Source organism: Sardina pilchardus, chromosome 14 (genome assembly GCF_963854185.1).
Source record: "Sardina pilchardus chromosome 14, fSarPil1.1, whole genome shotgun sequence".
In the NCBI taxonomy this organism is placed as follows: Eukaryota; Metazoa; Chordata; class Actinopteri; order Clupeiformes; family Clupeidae; genus Sardina; species Sardina pilchardus.
In genome coordinates this window covers 17533548-17554633 of record NC_085007.1, presented here as the reverse complement: position 1 = coordinate 17554633, position 21086 = coordinate 17533548, and the positions used below count along the sequence as shown (strand labels likewise).

General features: G+C 44.9%; 1 protein-coding gene across 10 annotated transcripts in view; it reads left to right on the top strand.

Moving 5' to 3' along the window:
• The window catches only part of nrg1 (neuregulin 1), a 56732-nt gene that overhangs the window by 18393 nt on the left and 17253 nt on the right, over positions 1-21086 (top strand). For 4 of the 10 annotated variants that reach the window (XM_062554254.1, XM_062554251.1, XM_062554253.1 and 1 more), the window contains exons 1-2: positions 846-1570; positions 20814-20952. In XM_062554254.1, the coding sequence (XP_062410238.1) occupies positions 847-1570; positions 20814-20952 (863 nt within the window). In that variant the 5' untranslated portion in view covers position 846. Of the gene's footprint in view, positions 1-845; positions 1571-13275; positions 13381-20813; positions 20953-21086 lie in introns of those variants that run through there. The other 6 variants (XM_062554257.1, XM_062554255.1, XM_062554256.1 and 3 more) reach the window with 3 other exon arrangements.

Below are 21086 nucleotides of genomic sequence, written 5' to 3'. Positions count from 1 at the left end.
AGGAAGAAGAAGAGGAGGAGGAGGAGGACAGGCACCTGCTGCTCCTGGGTAATTCCGGCTCCGCACGCCGCCACCCGAGCATGACAGCATGTCACTCCGGCACCAGCTGCCGCAGCCAGCGCCTCCTCAAACCACCACCACCACCACCACTTACCGCACCACTGCAGTCAGTCAGCTCACAGGTGAGCACATGGACACTCCTGTTCCGGGACCCCTCTGAAGAAGAGAGGAAAAACATGCTGGAAACCTAGAGGAAACAGGAGAAAAAGAATAAGAACAATTACAAGCTACGCTTTGGGGACTCCTTCTCGTTTTACATCCTTCTGGTACTGATGCACTTATTTTCATAGACTTTGGTGTATGTGTGCGTGTGACTTTTGTTTGTTAACGCTTTGGGGCGTTTCTGAGGGTGTGGAATGTCTTGACCAGACCTCACAAGCAGGCAGACGAAGACCAAAAAAAAAAGAAGAAAAACCTGTTTCTTTTTGCCTTGTGAACTGACTGAGGGTCCTGCTGCTCACTTCGCAGACACCGGTTAACAAGGTTTACCCCCCTTACGGCTGACTGAGGCTGAGCTGCGGCTCTCTTGTCCCGCCCCTGCTGTGTGATCTGATAATGGAAACCCACTTTACGAGCTCCGCCACTGCCCACTGCAGCAGGGGAGTGCTGTGAGCTAGAGCTCAGGCATCCCAGAGTTCCCGGCACTGTCTGAACCATCGCTAGCACTGGAGAGAGGCACACCGGGCTGAAGGAGAGAGAGAGAGAGAGGGAAACGAGAAAGGAAAGATAGAGAGGGGGGAGTGGGGAGAGGGAGAAAGAGTTTGAGGGGGTGGGCAGAGAAAGAGGATGACCGAGGGAGTGGAGAACTCTTCCGCCGGGCTGGTCGTGTCGCCAACCACCTCCGCTGAGGTCCCGAGCGCCGTCCCCGAGGAAGTTCCGGAAACGGAAGCGGAGGCTGAGGAGGTGGCGGAGGACGAGAGCGGAGACGATGCCGGCGAAGGGGACGCGGACGGAGACGGGGACGCCGAGCGAGGGGCCTTGGGACTGGCGGCTCTGGCCGGCGCCTGCTGCGTGTGTCTAGAGGCGGAGCAGGTGCGCAGCTGCCTGCACTCCGAGAAGATCTGCATCCTGCCCATCATCGCCTGCCTGCTCAGCCTGGCGCTCTGCACCGCCGGCCTCAAGTGGGTCTTTGTGGACAAAATCTTCGAGTACGAGCCGAACACCCACCTGGGCCCGGACCGCATCGGGCAAGATCCGATCATCAGTGCCGACCCCACGTTGGGGCTTCCCGTATCGCCTTCCACGCTTCCCACGTCCTTGTTCCCTGAGACAAACTCTACGTCTGGGAGGCCCGAGGTTATCGTGGAGGGTAGGTCCACAGAAGGACCCTTTGACCCCCCCACTCCACGAGTGACCCCTTACACCCCAACTTCAACGGTTACGATCCGCTCAACACAAACTATAAACTCGGACAACCACGTCACACCTAAGACTGGAACGAATAAAAGTTCTACTCCTTTTCCTCAAACCACTGTGGAATCAAATGAAATTCCAATTCCAAACCTATCACGTAAGTACTGTGCTTCTTCATCTGTTGGCAGACCTGTGCCCATGCAATGGGGCCTTTGTTCTCCGTCTTGTTCTCAATGTTGCGATTTGTTCGCAGTTTTTGTATATTGGTATACCCCTTTATTTGTGGGACCATAGCAAGCAGTTAGTGATGAAGGGTACTTTTTCCTATTACGTCAAAGTAAGGAAACAGTTATCTTGTAGGCTCTTTAGAGTGAAATCAGGCAAGTAATCGAATTATTTCCCTGGGAGAGTACTCAGAATATCTGCAGGCTTTTTAGAGAAATGCTGGCTAACAGAAAGTATTCAGGTATTAAAACCTTTGAATGATTTATATCTCTGCTTTACGGCTTTTAGAGATTCTTTGCACCGTCGGGACGTAAAGAAAGTGACGAAGAAAAAAAAAGCCAGGGAATACTTTTGGATGACGATGAGCAGCCTGCCTGAGAGTAGACGTGTTGTGTCCTGTCAAGCATTGAGCAAGTAGCTGTGACTAAGCTTTAGCGGTATCACGGGCTTACCTGCCGGGGTGTGTGCAAGTGACAAGCGCCTGCCCTCCACACACACACACCCCACCCTTTTGAAACTACAGTTGACAGTTACACAGCCCACCTTAAATAAAGCTGTTACTCTGCCGGTTTTTCATCTAAACTACACGAGCCCTTTGTAATTAAGCTTTGCTAAGCTTAAGATAGGGAGGACGGATACACGCTAGTGGGTTGGGAGAGATGTAGAGTCCTTGCGAGTTCTCTGTAATGATGCATTTGCAGTCATATTAACATGTCAGGAATCGATAGCTGATAATGCTGTATTTCCTCAAACAAAAACGCTGCGGTGGAGGGAGACTTCCTCCTCCTGGGCCGGTCTCCATTTGAAGGTCAGGGTCTGCTACAGGCTAATTGATTCCCCTCCATCCCCCGGCTACAGAGAAAGACTATCCTGGTAATGCTATCTGCCTACTCACCGCTCTCCACTGTGACTTTGAGAGCTGCTGCGAGAATCATAATGTCTGGAGTGCTGCCAGAGTCTCACTGCGGCCCTCCTGCATTGCCTAGTTTTTCGACATCTCTCTCTCTTTCTGTTTAGAACTCTCTCCGGTTTCTTCGGTTTTCTTGCACTCTGTTCCTTTGCTTCTGTACATCTATAAACTACTGTTTTGAACTTTACCGTTTTTTTCCCTCTTCTTTCTAGTAGGCTGTCTATGTGCCACTGGAAAGGTGCTGACTACTCTCTGCCCTTAATCTTAGCCAGGTCATGAAAATGAATTTGACCCTGATCTGAGGACAGTAGCTTTTACTCTTTGAAGATTACTGAAGTTCAAGCATACATTCAGATGTGATGAAACCTACATTGCAGGCCTGGCCCTGTCTAGTAAAGTGACTCCAACTTTGGATACTCATTTAAGCACATTTGAAAAGACGGATTATTCAATTTCACTCCCCCCCAGCCCAACCTCTTGAAGGCTGATTGGCTTCAGTGGAGTTTAGCTGTCAGAGTAGATGTGAATGGAGCCTGTGAAATGAAAATGAATATGATTATCATTAATGGGCAACCGGCGGCCTATTATGAACCATATCTTCATACTTCAGCACTGTTTCCATTTTGTTCTCTGTGACCTACTTAGAATTTATGATGATGTTTGGTGATTCCCGAGCTATTTGATCTCGATTCCTCGATCCTAGGTGTTTGTCAGACTTGCGCGTATTAATTTGATTTTCTTTAGATGTGTACGCATGCATTAGTTGATTCAAGGTCTGCAGGAGCGGGACTAAAAGCTCTTCCCCTTTTTGAGCTGCGTGATCAATTGTCCAGGCTTGAAATGGAAATGTGATCAGTGGCTTCGGTAATCTCAGTCTAAATCAATACCCGGAGAGCAGTTCAGCTGTCCAGCCAGGAAGCCTGGAGAAAGTGATAGGGACTCTGACCCTGTTGTAGAAGCAAGCTAAGCAACCCAAATGTACAAATGTATGTGAACATGGGTAGAGACACGTTCAAAGACAAGTGTGCTAGTATGGAGACTCTTGCTGTCATCTGCAGGCATCAAGGACACAACAAACTCAAGCTCCTGGGTTTCAGGGCTTTAAGAGCATGTGATGGAGTGCATGAAGCAGCTCAAGCCTTAAGCATTGGGTATCTGTCACTGTTTGATTGCCTGTACTGAATGTCAGTTGTGTTGCGTTGTTGCCTTCTGGATAGTGTTTGGTTTCAGTCAGTACAGCTGATTCCCTCCTTCAATCATTTTGTGGTCATGAGACCACACAAAAATACAGCACAATGCATAAACTTGAGCTTTTTCAAAAGAGTTGTTAGACTCTAGCTGTCACCAAAGCCCTCCTCCTTAGGTGTAAGGGATCCCCTGCTGTTTAGCTGTCAACACAGGCTGAGCATGAAACATTCTCTCCAACAAAGAGCGAAAATGAGTCTCACACAAAGTAAATGACAGTGATTCCCACCCCCCAAGAGGCTCACCCATCATGATTGGCGGTTTATTTGTCTATGAGAGTCCCATCAACACTGATTTGACTGACAGCTAAAAATCCGCTAGTCCCAGCGCACATTCAGCTCACATTTTGTGAGCATTAGTAAAACTGAACCCATGGGCATTCCTGTTTCTTTTTTTTCTCTCTTTTTTTTTTTTTTTTTTGTTGGAAGAGAGGTGATGATATAACATCTTCTCCAGTATCCCAGTGGGATGATCCAGCATGGCTCATCATGGCCGTCATGCCATTGGAAGGCAGAGTTTCGTCACGCTGTTGGATTAGTCACCGCGGTAATGAATGGTTGATTGCTGTCATCCACAGCTGCTGAGGCTTCCAGGGGCTGAGGCCATGGTACCCACAGCTCGTGTGATCTCTGGCTCTCAGTGCCCCGTGGCGCTCATTTCTAAGCCTCCCTTCTCCATTAGGAGTCAGGTGTGGTGGTGGTAACTACCGTAATCATTCAAGTGCCAAGTGGAAAATGTGCCACGATAACTCTGAAACTTGGACACTTGGACAGCAGTTGGTAAATCTCCCGATCATTTTGAAGTATAGGTTTTGTTCAGTACCAAGATTTATGTGACGTTGTTTTATTAGTGTATGTCCAGTCAAAGTATGTGTGTCATTGCTTTATTTAGTATAATAACAGGGTTTTTTCCAACTGGTAGGTTCTTTACTATACAAAAAGGCAGGTCAACCAGTTCAGTGTAGACAAGCACTGAGTTCTACAGAGAGGTGGTTACTGAAGTCTTTGTGAGCTGTTGTGCTCTTGTATACTGTAGGTGTTACAGCATTTAAATAGACCTCATACATCACACTATAATTTGTATGTCTGCAAAGGCTTTAACTGCAAACTCAGGGCAGCCTTTGGTGCAGTAATGATTCCTTGAGTTGTTCCTTACACCTGATATGCTTTTAAGCTGCATCTTGGGATATGCTTATTTCTGTTGCCTAAGTGCTGAAAGCTTGGCTTTGTATATTTCTGTCTGAAAGGTTATTCTTCCAAGTTTAATCTACAGTAACATTTACTGAAAGCCTGTGCATTGAAGTCATTGAGGTCAACTACAGGTCTCTAACATGGTGCAGCTGTAAGTCAGCGAAACCTTTGTTAATAATGCATTACGGTGCTTTGTATACATTTCTACCCTGACGGTTCTATTGATTGCAACCGACGCCCTGACCAAGCCAACATAATTAAATCCTTGCTTAGACTTAGATTTTTTTTTTCATCCCGTGAATTGGATAACAAATGATGCTTCTTTGAATTACCCAAATGTAACACAACTGTGTGCTAGACTGTGTTTGAAATATCTTCTTTAGTTCCAAATGGTGTTAAGCACTTGGGAATGTTTGAATAAAGTGTAGCTCACATTACCTGGAATAAGCAGCCTTAGCTGATGACTGCCGCAACTCATGCTTGTTTGTTATTATGAATAATTACTATCCATGGCAAAAGATGTCAATGGTATACTTAATTACATGCCAGCTTAGCACATATGACACTCAAATGTGTAATTTTCACGCCCATGCTATTTAAAGTGGCAACTTGACTATGTAGTCATCCCTGAGATGGATGAAGAGTTCACTTATAAACAGAGGACATTTAGGCCATCCTAATGCTCATTATGCTCTTGTTTATGCTGCTTTTGTCTTTATGATCATTATGAAATGTCTATTGTTCTCATCAATCCCTGATTTAATTCATGCATTCAGGACCTTTCCTCTGGCTCTTGTTGAGGGGGCTTGTTGTTCTGTCATAATTAAGGTCAATGACAGTTATGCCAAACAAATGATGGGAATACTGTAAATAGCTATGACTATTGTTTACTGTACCTCTTTCCATACTTTTGCATTTGCAGGTATGTATTACAGTAGGTAAATGAATGTTCAGTCTTTCCTTCCTCCACTTGCGGTTTAGGCAGCTTTTGAAATGCCCGATTAAATTTGTTTATCAAACTCAGAAAGAGAGTTCCACAGAGTTTGAGCACTGGAAGGGGTTTTACATGAAAGTATCTTCTAAATTAATATAAATATAAACGGAAGTGTCTTTATTAAGAGTGATTTCCATAGTTGACGTCTCTGTTTAATGTTTGATCCCTTCCTTATCCTCATCTCCTCAGGCATGGTATCTGAAATCCACTGTGACAAATTTATAATTACTGCCGTAATTTAAACGGCGGTTCAGAAGCTGTGACGTACACTGAGTGGCAGTATTTCAGTCCCACATGTAGAAACTGAGCACAGGTCCCATAGAGATTAGGCTATAATGCCATTACGTAAAAAAAGACAATCATTAATTGGAAATTATAAGGACTATACTGTATGAGAAAGTCACCTGCAGACTCTGATTAGGGATATTTTCGGAGGCAGAAGAACAGCATTGTGCTTTTCAGTCACGATTTAAACCTCTTTCTTAGCCATTGCACTGCTCAGTCCTCTTGAAACATCTTGATTGTTTTAACAGTGACCATGCCTTACATATCCTCTCAAATCTGCAGTTTGTCCGACACACCCACTGTCATGCTCAGATAGACTTTTTCCACATTCTTCTTCCAAAAACAAAAAAAAAGCAAACCCAGGTATTTGCCACAGAAAAAAAGGCAGCCCAATCTTGCAGGATGACTCGCGTTTCTCAGATTGGCTTTTTACGAGGCGTCCCAGCGGTGTGCCGAGGTCTCGTTCCCCCCTGTTGGAGCTGTCTGTGCTTCTGTTGGCTCTTTTATGGCCCATAAAGACTCTGCTTCGGCTTCGAGATGTGTGGTCCTGCAACAGTCATTCTCATCAGTATGTCATGCAGGGCTCCCCCCTCCGACTCCACCCCTATGGACGGAGGCTCATCTGCAGTGCTAATTAGATGTCAAAGTCGGCGGGGATATATGTCATCCAGAGAGAGATGCCATGAAAATGCATTAGGAATGCGCCGCCATTGCTAGTCTGCGGCTCCTCTCCTGTGTTGTGATAAAAATAAACAGCTTAATGTATACTAGCTAGCACACGTGTTGCTTTACTTATATAGCACATATATAAATGTAATGTACGGATTACAATGTGGGTGACGGAGGTCAAGAGGTTTCTCATCATCAGGATATGTTTTTTTAGTGCATGTATAGCAGCTTACAGCAAAAGGGACTTTAGTGCATATGATGGTATGGGTAAACTGATTGTATGAATGTCAGGTAATGACATGTTTGTGCAAGTCTACAGTACCTATTAGACCTACTAACATGGTCATTTCTGGGAAGATAAACCTTAGTTGGTGGCATGGACTGTGCTGTAATTTAGCATGGCGTTGGTTGTAGTGGTGTGGTGTGGGATAACAGCCCACCCAACGAAGTTGAAATGGTCGTATAGAGCGCTGTGAATAATCATCCATGGGTGCAGGGGCCAAAGGAGGTATGAGGAGAGGGGTGGGGGTGGGGGGGTTGGGGTTGCTGCAACTGCTTCAGGGTGAAAAAACAGATGTGCTACGCTAAAAGCACACCAGTGACCCCAGATGAAGGGGTAAATCCAAGCCAGCAGCCATGCAACAGAAGGGAATGGCTACCACTGTGGCTACTAACATGTACCACAATGTCACTTAACTGCCTGTGTAGATACAAGTATGACTCAAGTTTGTTCCATCTGAGTCTCACAATAAGAAATTCTGAGAGAAATACAGGACATTTTGTCCCATTTTTCCTAAAAAACGGTTGAGTAAATGCAGAATTCATGATCAGTGCAATAAATGTCAGTGCCTTTTTTCCCCCAGAAGGCACCTTCATTATTATGGCGTACAGGCAAAGGAGTGTCGAAGGGAACATCCTAAGTGGATATAAATTCTCCTGCCATGACGGCGTAGTGTTTTTCCGTTCTGATGAATACCTCATGACTATGCAAATGATTAAGGCTAGAAGGAGACGTCATCCCTGCTATGACTTGCCATTTGCGTTAATAGCCAGTGTTCTCATTAAAATTTCGGTTTTATTTCCTTCCCACCAGTAACCCACTTGTGGTTTCAAATTCATTGGAAATGAACCGGCTGATTTTGGGATAGTGCTGCTACTGGCTGTGGGACATTGGAAGCGCTATAGCCTGTGATGTTACTCTCAATGGATTCAGTGTTGATGCTCTTTGTTTTGTGTGGGGGGAGGCCAACGTTGTCAACACTTGGAAATGGACGGAGAAGGAGGGTCTTTAAATGGGGCCACGGGGTTAATGAATTCATTATCATTATGGGCGAAGTCCAGCTGAGGCAACAGTCTCTAATTTAATTGACTACAGTGAAGTGACACCTGGCATTTATACGATCGACGACAGTAACGGTAGTGTTGCATCCTTGCCATTCAAAATGGATTACTTTAATGGCTTCCAGTGTTCGATCCTTTGTCCTTGTTGTAGTGACTCAGCAAATGTGGATCTGTCTGGCCTCCAAGTCCTTCCCATAATGTATGCTTAACCTCTCCTTGCATACTGGCATTGGTCTATGCTGATGCTCCCTTTTTTAGTGATGCTGGTGTTTAGGGGTGTGTACGTTTGTATACATTTTAGATTCAGAACTCCAATGTTGCTATTGCAACATCTTGCATGAGTTTTCCCATTAGCAATGCAGCAGTATTATTGAGTCTCTGCATCTCTTTAAGGAAACTCTGTAGCGAAGAAGACAGTTGGTGGGTCGTGTCAGTGTCTTTGCTGTGAAAAACAAAATGTCTCATTAGATGACTACCACTCAGTGTGTGTTGTTCCCAGACATGGGCCATTACTTAATGATCTGCCACATATCATCTATGTCCTATTGAGCCCAAGGTTGAGGAAAGCTCTTAAGCTTAGAGATTGAACTCCTGTCTCCCACGCCAGAGGCTTTGCCAAAGTTATCAGATGAATAATGAGAGGTGTCTTAGGGCGATGAATAATGCAAAGAGACTCAAAACTCCACCACCACATGCTGTGAGTGGCAGTATCTGGTCATATATTTGAAACCACAAAGAATCTGACATTGTGAGACTCAAGATTCAAGATGCAGATATATCATTTGTCCCACCATTTGTGTAGATAACCATAAATAATTTTGTGGTTTGTCGTGTTGCAACATTTACATAAGATGGAAGTTCAAAATCACCATATTCATAATGTATTACGTTATGGATTTCTCTGTTGAGCGCCATATCTCAACAGCAGATTTCATGTATTTTCAAGACGCGTCTTTAAATATTGACAATCACAGTTAAAAAGAGTTGGCTCATTAAAAGTCATATCTTCTTGCATTTGCATAAAGCTCAGCTCTACAGTGCATCTGACCAGCTGTGACATAGCTGGTGTTCAAATCTGGCTTCCTTGCTGCTTCTTTGCCCCAGGGACTTCGTTGAAAAAGGGGATGTACAGCAAGATCTCAATGGGACTCACCTGGTAAAATGAAGGATAAATAACAGGGCGGTTACTGCTACCAAAGCAATGTAAGATAATAGCATCCCACAAGCCAGAACTGTGACCTTTGTGGATTTAGTAACATATTGTGGTTTGTCACCCTAAAGGGTATCGAAAAAGCTGACACCAACGCGCATCCCGCACATAGGGGCAGTGTTTTGTATTGCCTCCTGTGGGTCTTTTGTGAGAATGACAAATGGGCAGATTTTGAAAACGCCATAGTAAGCACTCGAGTTGGGAGGCCTTCGGTCCTAATGTCTTTTGGGATCCAGCCCACAGTGCCTCTGCTTAGTACGGTCCTGTCACGGAGCAAGAGCGAGCCGTGCACATGTGTTCTCTCTCTCTCTCGCTCGCTCTCGCTCGCTCTCTCTCGCTCTCACTCTCGCTCCCCAGCTTTGTTCCGCAGGCTTCCATTCTTCTGGAGCCGTGCCAGCAGCACAAGGCGAGCATGTCAGTTCTATCCACCCGTACACTTCATTTTTATTTGCTTTGCTTTTCAACTGAGCTTGGCCGACAGAGTCGAGCAAGAGCGTGTGCTTTTGAACTGCTGTCAGCCTGCTCTCCCTGCACTTGTTTTGCCACTTCTCAAACACACAGACGAGGGAATAGACCATCCAGTGCTAAAATCTCACCCTGGGTCGTAAAAAGCCCAGGCTAATACCCCCCCCCCCCCCCCCACACACACACACACACACACACACACACATTCACACACCACCCCCCACACACACACACAAAACTTTGAGCATAATTCAGCATGCATCCGCTCTTGGCTTGTAAGCGCCAGAAATCGAGTGTAGCCTACTCAAATGCTAATACTGCATGAACGCCGGGGCTAACTCTGACACGACGAGTAGCATTAGCGCTAATTACAGCAGCATAGCGAAACCACCAAGAGAGTCAATTACGGAAACTCCACCACTGAAGAGGCTCTCTCACGCTATCCCTGCTCACCACACCTACACTGCCCATGCTGAGTGGCTCCCCTGAGTAGCACAGTCCATCTCCTCCTCCTCCGTCCATTTCCAAAAAGCCCATTCTGCTGCTGTGAGAATAATTTATTTATATAACCCCTTTTTTTCCCTTCACATCCATCACAGTCTAAAGTGGAGGGAAAACCAGTGGTCGTAAAATGCATTGGACAATAAAAAATTCAATTCACAAAAAACTTTTTTGTTTTTTTTTTATCACAAAGAAAGGCTGACTGTTGTAGTCACACAATCAGGAAATGTGAATCTGTTAATGCCCAAACCGACACACAACGTGCTCTTTGGCAGAGGTGAATATATGAAAGTCATTTTCTCTGCTCTGTGTTTGACACAATTCCCTTTGACTCAGTATGAGAGCTGGCACAAAGTCCATGTTGCATAGCAGGTTCGCCATTGATATTGAGAGGCACATGGAGCCAAGGTTAATCCGTGATGATGGGGAGCCCACACACTGGCTTCCCTCCCTCTCTGCCTTGTCCTGATTGCACCCTGTAGGGAATTGTTTTTTTTCGTGTCTTGACACCTCCTCTCTGGAGACGCCGTCTCACGGCTCCTGACACCTGCGATGCAAATGTGGAAATCTCGTCGACAAAACTTGCCATAGCCATTGTTTGGAGATGTTGTTGTTGTTGATGTGTTTGTTAGTCACTGCGTTGTGTTGGGTCCCCCTTCACCCCACCTTGACAACAGACATCTGCTTCAAGTTCAGAAACATTTTAATGAGTTGGTTGAGCGAGCATACCCAGTCATGCGGTGAGACGGAAACAGAAACACTGAAATATTTTTAAACCTTCAATCTTTGATTGATAAGGGAATGACTTTTCTTGTTCAGATAAGCCACTCCATTCTTTTCTCTCTCCAAAAGACAGACATAAGATTTGTTTCTCTAGCAGAGAACTGTTTTTGTCTAGCCAATTAGGAAGCAAAGAGTTTACTATATTTAGGCGTATGGACGCAGTTTGGGCTTTCATTTCTCTATTTCAAACAAAAATGACAGCACTTGGACCTCAGTATACAAAAAAAAAAAAGAATAGAAAGTATCTTTGGTATATAAGAAAGATGATTCAGCGTGACCAAAAATGAATCATGCCGTTCAGCAATGTTATTAGAGGCAAAACAATTTGGATTAGTTTAAAACAAACTATACATGTATGTGGTGGAGGAGAAGCCATATCAAATCAGTCACTGCCAGAAAAGTACAGCTATGATTCATGCTTTTTCTTTCTTTTTTTTCTTCTTCTTCTTGTTCGTCCCCAACTTCCTGCCCCTGAGGGCCATGTCTGATTCATTCTGCTCTGTGTACACTATCCCTCATCACGTATTGCTGTCAAACATGCCGTGTTTGTACAGGTTTGTACAGCTCGGCATACTGAGAAGGGGGTCCTTTCTAATTAATGTTATTGATGTCTGCTGTAGATGCATAATCAGTAATCTAATTAGAAAATCTCCTCTCCTCTGTGAGAAGCAAAATGCAGCGCACTGACCTCGTAGTCTCCTTATGGAGAAAATGTTCATGTTAAGTGGCTGTTAACTGTTGCGATAAGCCTTCACATTGTTTGTGTGTTGTAGGTCTACCTGAACAGGTCCATCTTAGAAATAAGCCTTCACATTGTTTGTGTTGTAGGTTTACGTGAACTGGTACGTCATAAACACTACCCACATGATTTCTCAATAATCTTCTGACGTTCATGCTGCTATGATGAAAACAGTTATTAGGGTCATTAAGACTTTAAGTTATATGTTGAATGCAGAAAAAAAACAAGACTATATTGAATATATTGAGAAGAAGGAATTTCTAATGGCATGGCTACAACAGAATGAATACCCAGAATTCTGAAAAATAATAAACTACAGTGATGATTGCGGATTTTTACCAAATCCACTCGACATGTCCATAAAACGTGTTAGATGAGGTTCTGAGGGGTGAGAAAACAGGAAAGGACCGATTTTTTTGTTTAAGTCCCACAGATCCCACATGATTTCTTGCTAATCTGGGGCTTGGTGAGGAGTGACGGGATGGCCAGAGTCACCACATGAGCTCTGCTTGGCTTTAAAAAATCCCACTGAGGGCCACGTAGGGGAGAGAAAAAAAAAAACTATATCTGCAACGGATTGTGGTTTCCTCCCAATGCCAAGGATGGTGTAGAGAGGCTTGAGCTGCCTTCGGTGCCTGAAAAAAGCAACATCAGGCCAACCAGGCCTCCTATTCAGTGTGTGCACAGCTCACAATGAGGCGTCAGCCTACCATGGCACCTCAGACAATGAGAGAATCCAGCTTAGCCTAACCCTGGAAGGCAGTGTGCCCAATGGATTCAGCCAAATCCTGAGCATGGTAGCCTGCATTTTAAAATGCAAAGGGATTATGGAGGTAAGTGAGCAGAAGGCATCGTCGTAAGAGCATCGACTTGAGGTTTTCTCTTTTACTTATTTCCGGAGACATGGTTGAGCTGTGACAGTATGGATTATTGTTTCTAATGGCCATAAACGTTTTTTTTCCCGGTAATGGGCAGTGTGGCTCCGAAGGCACCCCTTTGATTTATGCCAGCGGCAGAGATGCCCACTGCTTAGTCAGTGACGAAGGATACTCTTAAGGAGAATCGATACACCTCAAGATGCCAGCCCCCCTGGATCCCAGGATTCTAATTATCATAAATGTATCATCAAAGCGTTTCTCATTTTTACAACTTTTTGGATATGACAAAAGACCCACTTCCTCACAGCTTTCTAATTTACCCCTGGCCATAATTATCGTAGTGTTGGCCCGAAGGCAGTGGCGGTAGGAAGTTTGTTCTAGAATTTGGCACCAGCCCACTGCTTTCACTGATTGGTTAATAACTCTGGGTCTCTCTCTCTGCTGTATATACTCCCACGGACTCCGCTGAGCAAACGTAAACTGAGAATGACTCAACAGAAAAAGGGTCAATGAAGCAAAGAGTAAATGTAAGGTAGGTACAGTAAAATTGTAGTAAATGTAGCACTTGATTGAGCAGACATTTGTTTACTGGTTCTTGTAACTATGAGAGGATGTGAGCTCGAACCAGATTGACAGGAATTGAGTCCTATCCCCTGAATCAGCCCATTCTGTCCTTCCCATTACCTTCCCTTGGGCTCTCTCTCTCTCTCTCTCTCTCTCTCTCTCTCTCACTCTCATTTTCTTTTTCTGTTTCTTTCTCTCTCTCTCTCTCTCTTCTGATCTTTTGTTATCATTCTCTGCTGCGCTCAGATTCGTCAACGCCGAGAAAGGGGTCTCCATATGTTTTTCGCGGGAACCAGTAGGATAGGCCCGGAGGTAGAATTAAGAGGGCAATCAGGCGCTTCATTGTCCCTAATGACCAGGCAGATGGGTGGGAGAAAGCCGCCCTGAAGGCCTCCGCTCTGGCTCGCAGTGCCGCACCGTTGCCAGGGCATCAGTCTCTCTCTCTCTCTCTCTTACGCGCACGCTCTCTCGTTCTGCCGCAAGCACCGCTTCCGTGCTGGGAGACTGATAAACAGGAAGAACCTGGAGTTTATTTGTTTGTTTCTGGGTTTGTTTGTTAGTTTGGCATTGACTGTGAGTCACAATATCAATTTTCCCCCTGTTGTGGCATCAAGGATAGAGCAAGCTGTTGAGGGATTATTTATATTTGCCATGCAACTGTGAAATACATAAAAACTTTTTTTTATAAATCAATACTTTATAAAGGGTTTTTTTCCCACTTCTGTATGCATTTGGATCTTCATGTCAGATTTAACATTTGTTTTTCCATTATAAATAAGCATTTTTCTTTTTTCTAAAAAAAAAAAAAAGTTTGTGATAAACAAACAACATATGTGTGCATTTGATTCTCCCCTGGCATCAACATTCAAATATTCAGTATCTCTTTGAAGGTGTTCCCTGGGGAGACAGCTTATGTTCTCAGGTGCTGAAGACAAAATCAATTTGCTCAGCCCAACTGTCATGTTTTCAAGGCAGCCATAGCTTCTCAGAAGGGCAGTCAAACCGCTCTCCCAAACCGAACAGTGACACAAGAGCAATTAGCTGATGGTGCGACTCTCCTGATGAACACAGATGGTTTCCCTGTCTGCCGTTCTCATGGTGATGATTTCTTGTACCTGTGCCCTCTTGTCAGGATGTAGCCTAAGTTAATATCTCTGGCCCTGTTGATCTTTGCCAATTAAGCATGTAATTGGTGATTACGCCTACCAGTTGTAGGTTACAGTTTGATGTGTTGTGACACTGGATGCATTTTGCCTTGTTGATACCATGCTGTGAATACAAAATCTTATAAAGATGTTGCTTCAGAATATAAAACATACTCGAAAGCTCATTTTTCATTTCTCAGATGTTTGAATTGGCAAGAGTAAAGCATCTTTCATGGGGATTACATGCTTTGGCTATGCGTCTTCTATCTATCTTCTTTGTATCAGATGATGCGAGGTTTAAAAAGCCGCTCTCTGTTGATTTTCCAAGGTTCTACTTGTATGAAAAATGAGTCTGGGTTCATTGGCAGCTACAAATGATTTAGGCTGATGTTGATCAGTTTTAGAAAACAGGCAAGACTGTGAGCTATTATTTAAAAAAAGAAAACGCTCTGAAAAAGTGAGTCTCTTCTCTCTATAGGCCTTCTTTCTCACAGCCCTAATGGCGCTGGGAATAGTTGAGAAAATCCTTGTAAATTAACTTTAAAACAGACTGTGAGATGCAGCCCCTGTGTGGTTCCCTGTGACTGCATTATCAGTGGGATTCAAAGTGACTGCTGCCACTGGCTGCGTTACACATGCAAGCTGAGTCTACATTAAACCCTACACTTAAGAACAATTTACTCCCATGGAGGAGGTAGCCTGAAGGAACCCTGCTTTAACAGGCGGGGGTGTTCTCATTTGGAGGAAGCCCCTTTCCCCTCCAGCAGTTGGGTAATTACCTTATCTGTGCATCACAGTGCCAAAAGGGTCATTTTGACAGACTAGTTTGGCAGAGGTGCTAATATGCAAAGTAACCCAAAGCTTGGCTGAAAAGTTCAACCAGAAAGCTCAAAAACAAGATTTTTGCAAGCGCTTGGCAGATGAATAAACCAACAATCAGAGTAGGGACATTTCACACTTTCACACACAAGAAAACATTTTCTTCTCAGATTTTTCTGCCTTTTTTATTTATTTATTTATTTTTACTTAGCATGCTAGGATAAATCAACGCGATCCAAATATGGAGAAACAGAGGACACAGGGCCTCACTTTCCCCTGCAGTCACTGGCATGCATGAGGCAGCACTGAGATTAATCATTCGACACACACACACACACGACATACACACACACACACACACACACACACATGCAAGACACAGCATCGCCTCTTTCTGGCAAATGAGCAGTGCCAGGAGAAAGGCTTGCCATCATTCCTCAGGTTGCACTTAGCAGTTACACCCAGTCCACAAAAACAAGATTGTGTCTGCAGAATGCAGACTCCAAGACAACATGTTCCTGTGCAACCCAAGTATGAGATTGTTTTTGACTGGGCTCAGTCGTGCAGTGCTGGTCTTAGTAAAAATGTCACATACCATATTCTGTATTGGGTGTTTCGGGTTGAGATGAGGCTGTTGAGCTGAGGTTTCAGCTACACTTTTAGGCATATTTGTGAGTGAGGGATTGAAAGAATTTTTTTCCCCCAAATGTGACAAAGCAAATGGTGGGAAACAATTTTTTATAGCTGGATGAAACTTGGCCAGAGGTGAAGCCAAGATTTGTTCACATTTTTTTTTAAATCCCACACAAAGAAACACAACCAGCCATTTATGAGAAGGAAAAGGCCAATAAAAGAGAGAGAGGAATTGATGCACATGGTGATGTATAAAATGCCTCTGAAAGATAGAGTTAGCTGCCAAGCCATAACTGTGTCACTGAGACTTTAGCTGGCACATTGTGCAGTGTGTGACAAGCATGTCCTCGTTTGTCAGAGTTTCTTTGGTGCATCCAGCTGACAATCTCAAGTGTCCCTCTGTCTTGGATGGACGTGTGTCGTGCATACAGCAGTTATCAAGCATCTTTCTCCTCCTACTATAGCATTAAAGGCAAGGCAGCACTGGTTAATTGAAATATCAAATATATTTGCTTGAGGCCCTGATTAATTTGTCTGCTTCTTATTCTGTTTGCATTGCAGTAATCACTAGCATGTCAGCACTCTTAGCTTGCTATAATTAAAACGTTGCTACCAGAGTGGACTGTTACATGCCAAAGTGTCTCTTCTGCCTCTTCTTAAGAAGCCTTTTTTAAGTGGATGCACACAACTTTACACTCGACTGCAATGTCTTGCATCATCCGTTTACTTTATTCCCGCAGTATGAGGATAGTATCACCATAACAACTAAAACTAAAACTGTGATGGCTTGATCGATATGAGAGCAAATCCCGAGGAAGGAGGGAACAAATAACGTATTGATTTAAACATATGAAGTAATGGCATAAATGAACTCATATTTTCCTTGGTCAGGTTTTCGCTAAACGTCTAAATCCCCCTGATTACTACAGTATGACAGTGAAACAGTACCGTGCTCATAGTGTAGATCACAGTTAACAGTTATATCTGTTTGTCTATATCCTTACCTACCGAGTATTCATGCACGTTTAGTCCATTCAAGTCCATTAATCACTTTAGATGCCCTCTCTGTTGCTTCTATACTCTGTAAATGACAGGATCATAAATCTGCTAGAGTACATAGGATTCTTTGCTCTTCATTGAAATCACTTTATAGGATGTGTCTGTGTGTGTATACTGTGTGTGTGTGTATGTATATATATATATATATACACACACACTGTATAGGCTCTTCCTGCTCAGCCCTCACCTCTGAACCATCAAGGCCTGATGGATTCCTTCTCTCCTGCTCTAGCCCAGTGCATTGTGGGATGCTCTGGTGCACTGCATCACAGCGTGCCCTTGACTGCGATGGGGAGTGGCTGGATGGGCGGCCAGGCAGGCAGCTGTAGCCAAAGTGCTGGGGCAGCAGATACCCGCACATGCAGCAGCAACAGGGGGATTGGGGGGGATTGGGGGGGGGGGGGGGTGAGGACGAGACTGTTGGCTCTGCACCATCATGCAGTGTCTCGTCCGCAACCCAGGGGTCTTGGGTTTCTCTCCACCAGCAGAACAGGGGGAAAAAAAGAATTTAAATGGAAGGCAATCGATATAGGCACAGGTTTCCATCAGCCAGCATTTGGAAAAGAGGGGGAGAAATTTGGCCAGCTCAGCTCTGCTGCATTGAAACCCAAAACGATGGAACCTGAAAGATGGCACAGATGCCAACCTGATGCCCGCGTACACCTCTGACTATAGGATGGGTTATTTCTGGACCATTTAATCATACATTTGCTACAGATTTAACAGATGTATACCCGTCACCTTTAAGCCCTGTCACCTCCGCACATATCCCGCGTTTGTGGAAGTCTATCATATCTGTCTGCGTGTGTGAGTACTGTCCACCTACAGTACATGTGTGTGTTATTTTCTCAGTCGTGCCTGGCGATGGCCGATTGAATTAGTGGTTTGTGCTCTGCTGATCGACTTTGCTTCAACCACAGGGATGCCATTCAGAAGGGTCTAAAGTAAAAGCCCAAAACTTAACAGTAAAGGATTGAGAAATCCACTCTCTCTCTCTCTCTATAGTCTCCAACAGGGATTGACACGCAGTCTGACAGTGGCTTCCTGACTGTTTGCCATCTGACAGCATCTGCAGTCATCACGGTTGCAGATGGATGCGTGAGTGGCATGGACAATGTGCACTGTCTCACCTTGAGGAACACAACCGCCTCCCGCCCGGGACGCTCCCTTGACATTGTGGCTGGGCAGATCCGCAGCGGTGGATCTGCATTTCAAAAAGCAAATATTTGCGTCAGTAGACTGATGACACTGCTCCGTAATATTTACCACTAGACATTTGTCAAAAGTGTAGTCTAATCAAAGTCAAGCAACCCAGCTTGATGGCGTTGCATGTGCTGAATGCAGAATGTAAAGTACTCCATATTCACTTCCTCAATGCCCTTCATGTATAGATACATCCATTCAAGCCGTCTACGCCATGAAGTGGCTTTCGTGGAGCCACAGAAATGGGATATAGGACTTGGACCGATAGCGAAGGCTAACTCGTGATCTTTTATACTGCTGCTCTAATGGGAGCAAGGGGCTGGAAAATAATTTGATTTGGACAACAAAGGCAATTTTTTGCATTGTCAATTATTGGAGCAGTGTTGGCTCCTGCTGGGAGCAACAGTATAGCCGGTCCAGATAAAACGCAGATTGAATTTAGTCTGAAAGGTAATGTCTAGGGATGCGCTGGCTACCTGAGGAGGGCGAGGGGACATGACGAGAGGAGAGGAGAGCACTGTGGCGTCTGTGACCTATGAAAAAGATTGCGTCATGGCAACGATGATCTAAGGGGGAAACTCAATTGTCTAGTGACAAGGCCCTCAGGGCGGTCACACATAGAGAATTCACAATGTCCTCAAACCCCCGTACATCAGATTCCGTGTCACGAAACCCCAAATGTGGCCCGAAAATGAACGAAAAAGAGGACATTGAGATAGCAGCAAATCATTAGGGATCACAGGGGCCTTTTTATTTATAGAGGATGCTTGCGGAAGGTGAGGAGGCTGATACATGTATTATGGGCATCAGCAACTCTGTCTTCCTGCCGGTACTAGAACAAAGGTAATAGCTCGAGCCTAATGAGGCTATCAGTATGGGCGCTCATGGCGAGCCCACCGCTTTTACCGTGTGCTGCCACAGACACACCGGATGGGGCTCCCATTGATTCACCGCCGTGTCGTTACATTTTCTGACCCTAATCACCATTACTCTTGCAGAGGAGAGTGTGTATGCGTATTTGGTGCGTGCGTACCCATGCCAGGTCTTTTCCGACCAGCTTGTTTGTCACTGCTTGTAATCTTGTCTTTTGGCAGGTGTTTTGATTACACCCCCCCTCCACACACACATACAAACACACATACACACATACACTCTTGTTTGCGTTTGTTTGCCTGAGAGAGGTTGAGTAAACTCCCTTTGCCCCCCACCCCTCTCGACCGCCAACCGAGTCACTGTGACGTGCGGTTTTGCGCACAGCTGCATTTCCGATGCGTAAGCGACGTCGTTGCTGATGCCAGAAGTGACGTGCCGATGAGGCAGAAGCCGAGGGGTGGGGGGTGGTGGTGGGGGTGAGGGGGAAGGGGGGTAAGGAGAGGGAGGAGGAGGAGGAGAAGGAGGAGGAGGAGGGATACCTCAAATGTTTATAAGTCTTTCACGCTACACATGCCGTGGAGGGGTTTGGACCTACATTAGTGTTTGGACTCCCTACTACTTCCGAGCAGCCCTAAGGCCAGCGCTATACATCACCTGGGAGAATCTTGTGCAGGGGTTGGGGAGCAGGAGCATCACTGAGGACATGCGGCTCAGGGTATCAACATATTTTAGGAACTTCACAGGTGAGGGCCAGCCTGAGCTCTGGTTTTGCTTTTAGCTGCAAAACTTTCAAAGCTTTCATGTGAACCGATGGTTGTTGGTTTGGATAGATTTATGCGGCTTTATCACTTGATGTCTTCATGCATTATGTATTAATGATGTATTAAGGCATTAGGTTTATTTCTTGCTGATTGCTGTGTTCTGAATTCAGTTTGATTTGATTTCTATTGCACCAGTAACAATTGAAATGATTGTACTGTAGTGGCTGTGGTTGTAGTTGAGTTGCACATTGAGAAACTTTAAAGTTTAATGCAATTTAAACTAGTCTGCATGACAGTGATGGATGCTGCCTCTGCACTTTGGTCAGCTCTGTAATTGCATTATGCTCGGTGGTCATTTTTTAAATGTGTTGTGTCATGTCAGTTTAATCCTTTAATTGATTTACAATGATTGGCTGAAGAAAAAAAAACGTGTATACTCATTCTTATGGCAGTGTTACTTTTCCGAAAAGATATGTGTTATCCACGCCGAGGAGTAGACATTGATTTGGGATATCAGTGAAGGAATATGTCTGTGGGTGGGTTTTTTTGTTTCTGTAATATGCTTTGTGTGTTGAAGTGGATGCAGTCAAGGTTAATTTGCCTCACATAATCCAATTCTGCTATCTTATCTGCCTCAGTCACACATGTATTGTAAATGGCTTTTAAGTTTTAAACACCCATATTAGAATTTTCTGAACATTTCTGAATGACTAATCGTCAGTGTCTTAATATCTCCTCAAAGAGTTATGGGAAGCAAAGATACTGCAGTGGCATGTTCATCCTTAAGAGCTTCGATACTGATAGTTTCCGGATGTGATTGCCTTTCCTCTAAGCTAAGCATTTCTCTCTCTCTCTCTCTCCCTCTCCCTGTCTCCTCCCTCCTTCTCTCTCCCTCCTTCCTCCTGCAGCTGCCACCAGCACCACGCCCTCTGTCCGGACTTCGAGTCACGTGACGCCATGCAACGAGAGCGAGAAGTCCTACTGTGTCAACGGGGGCGACTGCTTCACCCTGGAGGTGACCTCGGGCACCACCAAGAAACTCTGCAGGTAGGCATTCAGTGTCCAGTTCGCCCAGCTGCATCACACCACACCACACCACACCACGCCGCCCTCCCCCTATACGCACCGCACCAACCGCAGTGCAAAATGCACTGGCCGAGCTGTTGCATACTTCATGGGAC